This window comes from Hippoglossus hippoglossus, chromosome 5 (genome assembly GCF_009819705.1).
Source record: "Hippoglossus hippoglossus isolate fHipHip1 chromosome 5, fHipHip1.pri, whole genome shotgun sequence".
NCBI classification, from domain to species: Eukaryota; Metazoa; Chordata; class Actinopteri; order Pleuronectiformes; family Pleuronectidae; genus Hippoglossus; species Hippoglossus hippoglossus.
Genome location: NC_047155.1, coordinates 15,907,741 through 15,915,892, shown reverse-complemented (window position 1 = coordinate 15,915,892; position 8,152 = coordinate 15,907,741). Strand labels below are relative to the sequence as shown.

Sequence of the window (8,152 nt, the reverse complement as noted above, 5' to 3'; positions counted from 1 at the left end):
AGAGAAACAGAGGAGTGAGACGGAGAAAGGGAGAGAAACAGAGGAGTGAGACGGAGAAAGGGAGAGAAACAGGAGTGAGACGGAGAAAGGGAGAGAAACAGAGGTTGAGACTTTTGAGTCAAGATGTGAAACAGAAAAAGGGAAATTCAAGCTTTTGCTCCCTTTATTTTATTTTTCTGAAGTTAAGCCCTTTATTTGAACATGCACAATTTTCACATTTTATTTATTTTCTCTTATTTTGAAATGCAGCCCTACTTTTATTTAGTTAATGAGAGAACATTATACATATCTGCAATCATACATATATGTTCAGTTCTATGTTACGTGACAATAAATATTGTCAAAGTTTTTGAATCGTACTGAATTCATTTGATTTGACAGTCAGGTATTTAGTACATGCAGATGTTGATACAACTACTAGGCTACTTAAATATATATCACACTAAATAGTTAGACATTATGATCTTCCGGACCTTTGCTTCAAGAAATTTTCTCTAACTGGACCTCTTTAAATTTTAGTTGAATACCCCTGGACTAGATACTGGATGGAGACACTATATGTCATAGGCCAGAGTCAAAGGGTTTAAGGGTTTAGCTTCCTGAGACCAAATCTTTAAATGTTGCTGCTTAATGTGATAAATTGTTACTGTAGGGAGATATATTTCCAACGGTTTAAAGTTAACACTTTCTGGGGTTAGATAACTAAGATTGTTTACAACTGCTGTAATGCAAAAGGTAGTCTACTTTTTACCCAATTTCATTTTTGTAGGTTAGATAGTCTTAAAACTAGTAATTTAATTAAAACAACAGACTTAGTGAAAGTTGCTGTCATTACCTTCAATAATGAATACTTGTGTCAGAGTGAGGTTTGTGTGCACACTCACACAAACAGAAAAAGCTTTTTTCCCCTTTGAAGATTTGATGCTGATAATCCAGTCATACAATACAGTATAATCTTGTTTCACATATAATCTAGATTATATTAAATCTGGTAAACCGATTGAGTTACTCTTCAGCATGTCAACTAACAAACACGGATCCTTATGAACTAATAAAAACTGAACAGGCTGAGTCACTGATCCCTCACTCTACTGGAATGTGACGCCCTCCTCCAAGCTGAACTGGTTTACCAGCAAGTCGTCCTCCTGCTTCATGGAGTTGAGCAGGTACCTGACTCCAGCTTTCACTCCGGTCTTCACCCCTGCACCCAGAGCGTAACCTGCCACCCCAGCGGTGCCCCCTGTGGCGACCATGAGAGCGTCTGTGCCCAGGTCGACCGCACTGAGGATGGCTCTCTCCTTGGCTGTTTCGGAGCAGTTCACTGAGGCATAATACACTGCCGTGCCCAGGTTGTAGAGGGTGCTGACTGCAGGGATCCACTCCACCACGTTGTACACGCGCTCCTCACGTTTGTTAGTGCAGCTTCTCTGGGGGCTGCGTCTCATCCGCGGCCTAGAGGGAGCAGGGATGGAAGCATGCTCCTCTTCACTACACCGACGGATCCAACATTCAGACCCTGCAGTGTCAGATGGCAGGATACGACTGCTCTTCTTCAGCACTGCCTTGTATTTGCCCGGTGTGAGCATTCCACTGCTGGTCACGCCTGCACACAGAGCGCCCAGTCTCTCACAGCTGTTCACGGCCTCCTCCAGTCCGCCTGTGGCTCCCTCCACAGCTGTCCCCACCAGCTTGGTTCCGTTCACCCAGGTCCAATCATCACAATGACCCTCCTGCTCAGTGGTTTCCTCTCCCGCCATCGCCAGCTGCCCGATGTTGAACATCACAGCCTCTATGCGGCGCCCTGCTTGATCCTTCTCTGAAGACGACATTGCAGATGCAGCAGCTGGTGTCGATGCTGACTTGGTCGACCTCCTCTCTATCAGACCTTGCACCTCCTTCAGGAGCTCCTCTGTATCTGCCACACCCAGCAGGTCATACAGCTTCAGCACCAGGGCCTGTGCCTCCTTGGGGCATCCTGACACCACCAACACAGGAACTAGAGAGAGACCCAGCAGCTCCTGGGGGAACATGGAGGACAGAGGGTCGTTCACGGTGCTGGCAGACATAAGCTCCTCACAGCTGATGTTCCCTTGAGCCTGCAGATGATCTTGAATCTGCCCCTGAAGCTTCGCCCTGAGACCTGATATCATATGTTTGGCAGACTGGACTCGCTCCTCTTTATGCACAACCACTGGTATAGGATCAGTCTTTTCAGCAGATGAGAGACTAAGCTGGAGATGGGATCCCAGGAGATACCGATGCTCCTGTTTGCCGGTTTCCTCTACCGCTTCACTGAGGTCAGTTTCTGCAAGCAGCGTGTTCCTCTGAGTCAGAGGCGGTGGGACTCTGCACAGAGCCTGTTCATTGAGCAGGAGCTGGATCACAATCAGCCACTTTGACTTGGAGAACATAATTCCACTGTTGTTGGAGCCACGTCACCAGACACTGAAATATAAAGAAAATCAACACACCAACGTCATCATAAAATGAGCCACTGTAGGAGTTCAGTGCATGTCCGAAAGCAGCTTATGTAGGAGTGGAGGTTTCAATAATAAACAAAAAGAAACATTTAATCAAAAGTGAAAACCTGGTAATAACAACAACAATAATAACAACAACAACAATAATAATAATAATAGTGTACAAAGGAATTTAGTATCATTTAGTTTCATGTATTGAATAAACAGTGACTTTGGAGTCCGGGGCTTTTTTTGTTTTTATGTGCCATTACTCCGAAGTTAATTCTGCAGTATCACAGTAACTTATTCGTCTATAGGCTAATGTTTAACTGAAGAATTTTGAAACAATCTGCTTCAAATCTACAATCTTAAAATAAAAATATCTTTGTACTAGAATTCCATATCATACAATCTTAATAAAGAGCATTCGTAAATGAATCGTCCGTCCCCATTGAGTGAAAAAGCATTTTAGTAGTTTGATGATAGAAGTAGAGAAGCAGCAAACAAACAAATAAAACCTGTATAAAAAAAAAAGAAAGAGCAGTGCACCATTCCAATATGGAGCCTTGACATTAAGCTGAAATATCTGTGCATGTCCTCTTTTCCCTCACCGACTATAAGTAAAAAAAAAATAGAAATGTTCTCCCACCCACAACTTCATAATTTAACTGCATCTTTTGATCCCCTGACAGCTATTTGTCCTGCACCCACCTTAATGAAAAGAGTCCTGCTTCGGTGTGTAGGATGCTTTTGGTCTCTTTCCCCCCCTTTACCCAAAAAACATGCATAACGATCTTCTTTCTCTTTGCCTCCAATGAGAATCTCCTCTCTACACATGACCCCCCCCCCCCCCCTCTCAGCAGCCTCCTCTCTTTGGCCTCGTTGCTCAACAGAGAGATCAGGGCCTGAATATTGATTCACGTGGGGAAAGTCCACGCGTTCTAAAGCCGTTTTGTTTGTCCTGTCCTGCTATCCAACCAACCCCCCCCCCCCCCTCCCCTCCCATAACACACACACACTTACACTCACTCTCTCTGCAGTTGGTAGGTTTTGTCTTTGACCCAAATACTTGAAATAAATCTCCCCTCATGCCGCGAGCAAATTTTTCTCTTGTACTGTATAGCTAAGAAGGGAAGTGAAAGAAAAAAGGGGCTATCTGAGGTAAATGCTCCCTTTATAAATAAGTATTCCCTTATTTTATATTTTAAAGCAGCATTTGTTGTGCTCTTGAACTTCATTTTAAAATACATCTATTTTACCCCCATGAGGCCTTATTTACTCACACCACAGAAATGTCAGTTCAAGTCCATCTCTGTGGCATCAGAGCGCCAACAAAAGTCAAACTTTGTCCTTCAGGGTCAAAATTTATTACAAACTGAACTTTATTTTCAATAAATAATATGAAGATAAGGCAGTTCAGCTTCCTCCCACTTCTACTACACCTCTCTCCCTCTCACTTCCTTCCACTCACAGTCTTTTTTACACACACCCTGACACAAAAAACGCTTTATTCCTGGAGAGTACTCCAGAGTTTCTTTTCTCCCCCTGTCTTTAAACTGGAAGGACAAGGCTCATTAATGAACAAAAGCCCCACAGAGGCAAAAAAGGCATAGAAGATTCATGATAGTAGCACAAAAACATGATTAGAATCAAAGTCTGGCATTGCCTATGTTTTTTTTTTCCCTTTCTAAGTTTTGAACATAAGATTCTCTCAAGTTTAGACAAAGCATTTAAGCACATATGTGCTGTACATCAGCAAAGTAGAGATTGAAAAAGATTTCAACTTATTCATTCTCCTCAATGATAATCCCTTTTATGATTATTTTGTTACAGTGGTGGCCGACTGCTGGATTTCTTAATATTTATTAAACGGTCACTATAACCTTTGACAACAGAAAGTAATGTCATTGGATTAAGAGGCTGGAGGAGGAAAGAATAGTTGAACAATTGTTGGATTGTTGGGTTGGACAATATGGCCAAAAATGTCATTTCAAATCAGTAGATATTGATAATTATCAGGGTAAATGTCACATTATTATTTCTTTTAAGTTTAAATACCGATTTTTGCTCCTTTAGCAGAGAGTGAAAAACACATTTTCTAAATCTGAGTTAAAGCAATTATGTTTTATACCTCCTCACTGTGCTATGCATAAGCATTATATCGATATACAGTATATTGAACCTTTAGTTATATTGCTATTGATGAAAATTATATTGCGATAGTTATTGATGTCATTTTATTGTCCAGCCCTAGTTGAGCACATACTATATGATGCCTCCCTAGTGTGGAATCCTGAATCCAGAAATAAATGCATTCATTTAAGATAAGAAACAAGAGTGTTTTTCACTCATCATTTAGTCAACAACTGTTTGTTCATCTCTGCCTGCTCTCATCCACTGTCCTCTTTTTCTATCATTGCTTCCTTCAAGTTGATGAGGGAAGGACAGAAAAAAAAAACTTGAGGAGGCATGAACACTGACCTTTCTCTTTCGAAGGAGAAGCTGCTCTTTCACTGTCCCCTGCTGGAGACGGAGGAGTCGGAACCTTGGGGAAAGGAGGTCTGACTGAGAGCTGCAGGACCTCAGCTACAAACAGTAAAGAGCCAGATAATAAAGCACAAACCTGAGATTAAAGTCACCAGGCCTGCTTGACATTCATACATAGATACAAACATTTGTTTGTTGAATGTGGAGTTAATAGGAGATAAAACCTGCTTTCTGTTCTCATCTGTTTCATGCAGATTTGATATAAGGAAGCAGCCTATTGGGCTTCGCTAAGTTAATAATCTGTGAAATCACACCACACTGGCCGGTGTGTGATTCACTGTTTACATCTTTTACATGTATCTCTGTTGGGAACTGAGTAGAACTGACACCAATTCTTTTATGGGAATAAGCCCCCAGAGTCCAATCAAAAATCCTCAGAATGTGCCGATACAAGCTGACTGCTCCTTTCACAGCCGCGGTTTGATTAACCATCAGAGTATTAGTGCGTCACCGACACGATTCACGACCACACTGATCATCCCAGTGCAATTATCATGTCTGAGTCCTCGCTGAACATAAATAAATAAAGAATTTACCCATCCCCATTAGGGTCTGTGTTCATATTTTAACTTTTTATTGTAATCAAACATTCCCAATGTTTTGAGAAATTATACCGATACATTTTATTTGCATGGCACTTTAACTATGCTCAAAGGCTCTGAACAGGATTACAAAAAAATTGAAGGCAAATAAAAACATATAAGTACAAATATAAGATACACATCATAATGAAACATTAAAAGTTCTGAAAAGGGGTTTGGAGTAGTGTTTTGAAGGAGGATGGCTCAATGCAGAGAAGCAAAACATAACGTAACAAGGTAAAAAATATAATTAGCATATCAATTTTGAGTTCTCGGTACAGTATTACACAATGTGGTGTTAATCAGGGATGAAACATTTCATAAAATACTGACAGGTATGTCCATATCTGTTTTAGTAAACAGGTTTATTTGATATATTTGTCAGACCCGCACTGAAAAGGGCCCCCCTCTGTTTCCAGTCTTCATTATAAGCAAGTACACCCTTGTGCTGGCTGTGGGTTCATAATGGAAAAAATGTGGGGGTAGCATCAATCTTCTCCTCTCTACAAGGAGATTAATTGGCTTATTTAAATACAGCAAAGAATAACACGTAACCGCAGCTGTAGATACACTGAGTACAAAACACAGTATTACTCTTTAAAACACAGTGAAATAAAAACAAGTCGCACAAATTCTAAATGCTCATGTAGGAGTACTTCTGAGTTGTACCTTGGAAAAAGTACACAAACCAGATTGAGCTTCTCTTGTGCAAAGCCATGCAAAGTAAATGTCATCTCTGACTACAGGATGCTCTCTCCAAGCCAGACATTTCCAATCTGCTTCTAAAGTCCAATTCAGTCCCAGCGGACATGTCATTTCTAACTAAACTCAAAGGTTCAAGCCAGTTAGACAGTCGGAAATTAAAAGTCTCCCCATCGATTAAATGCACTTTGTGTCATAAAACTCAGAATTGTACATGATAAATAAATGTTGAATCTTGGCACATGAGGCAGATCTATTCCACATACAAACTCTCGCTTGGAGATGGTTATGAATCGTATCTCTTGTTCAAATGCGTCCTCCGAAGTAACAAACACTATGAGTTGAGGCAATTCACATAAATGTTTTTGAACAGATGAGTTTTAAGTTTATTCAGTGTGATGTTTAAGGAAATTAAGGCCATTATTAGTGAAGAGGGTTAGGGTTAGGGGTTAGGTTTAGGGTTAGGGGTTAGGGTTAGGGTTAGGGGTTAGGTTTAGGGGTTAGGGTTAGGGGTTAGGGGTTAGGGTTAGGTTACATAACTTGAAAAGGCAATTGGTATGAACACAAATAATTCTCTCAACTTGAAAATGTGAGTTGAAATGGTGTAGAATTGTATGATTGTTAAGAGAAAGTAAGCTTTCTTGAATATTAACTTGAACCAAGGTCTTTAAGTTGAACCACCTTGATAGTTTTACAGCGCAAGTCTTTATGTGTGGAAGAAAAAGATTGGTCACAAGGGTTCCATCATTTGTGGAGGAGACACAGGTTGTTGACTCAGACAGTGTGGGAGTGATTTGGCTCTCTGCTCTGACACACCAGCCAGTCAGAGAACCAACAGGGCTGCAATATCCGCTGGCAGGACTTTTGCAGTCGACAAGTCAAGTTAACTCATAGAAGCACATTACACACCCAATTTCTCCTGGGACATACGTGCACCCACCCTGCCGAGAATATAAGATTATGTGTGTCTCTCAAGGCAGCTCAGATGTAGATGCACACCATGATTTGATCATGTACAGTGTTTCCTACAGCGTAATTATCTGGGTCTGGGCAGTAATCAAGCCTACACAAGTAAAATGTCATTTACAAAAACACACGAGGCTCGCTGACCAATGAAGTGGCACCAGTGTAAAGATTGTGTCTACAAACACAACCAGTCAACACAAATTCTTTTTAAGGAAGATTAAAATGTTCAGTTTTTGTTGAAACTGTTTTAGAGATGTACATTTTTGTGGTTATTCTGGAAGCTGCAGTTTGTGCTGTTTCTGAAACACTTGTTTTCATCATTTTGAGCCACCCATTTATATCAACGTCATCTCTCTACTGACAGTTTAACAGCACTACAACCTACATATGGTCTCTTGATCTGTTCATTTCTTTTTATCGTGAAGACGTTGGAGTATATTGTTAAGTTGTTGAAATCAACTTTCAAGATAATGGAGGTAGAGAGAAGCTTCAGTTCCTTATTTTGGATCCTAATAAGCAACGTGTGTGTGTGTGTGTGTGTGTGTGTGTGTGTGTGTACTTGTACAAATATCTTTGTGAGGACCATTTTGTACCTTTAAACTACAGAGTGAGGACATTTTGGAAAAGTGAGGACATTTTGGCCTGTCCTCACTTTTAATGGGCTGTTGCTGTTTGAAGACTTTAAGAATTAGGTTCAGGTTAGGGATCGGGTAAGGCATTTCGTTTCGATGGTTAAGCGAATCAGTGTCCTCACTAAGATAGATGTACAAATGTGTGTGTGTCTGTTTGTGTGTGTGTATGTGTGTGAGTGCTGGGGGTTTGGGCGGTGGGTGGTGCTCTAATTGGATTACAAATGAGCTGAAGAACTATAATAATTGGGACGAGAGGCTGCTGAGC

The 8,152-nt window shown here is 40.9% G+C and overlaps 1 protein-coding gene across 1 annotated transcript; it reads right to left on the bottom strand.

Annotated features, from left to right (window-relative positions):
• Positions 1-854: 854 nt before the first annotated feature.
• Positions 855-3,190, bottom strand: apof (apolipoprotein F). The gene is made up of 2 exons (XM_034585050.1): positions 3,171-3,190; positions 855-2,445 (listed from the first exon to the last, which is right to left on the bottom strand). Exon 2 carries the CDS (start codon positions 2,409-2,411, stop codon positions 1,089-1,091), a length of 1,323 nt encoding a protein of 440 aa, XP_034440941.1. The 5' UTR covers positions 2,412-2,445; positions 3,171-3,190; the 3' UTR covers positions 855-1,088.
• Positions 3,191-8,152: the final 4,962 nt, after the last annotated feature.

Excerpts from the sequence above, each read along its gene's own strand:
- apof (XM_034585050.1), bottom strand. The coding sequence starts at position 2,411 with ATGTTCTCCAAGTCAAAGTGGCTGATTGTGATCCAGCTCCTGCTCAAT.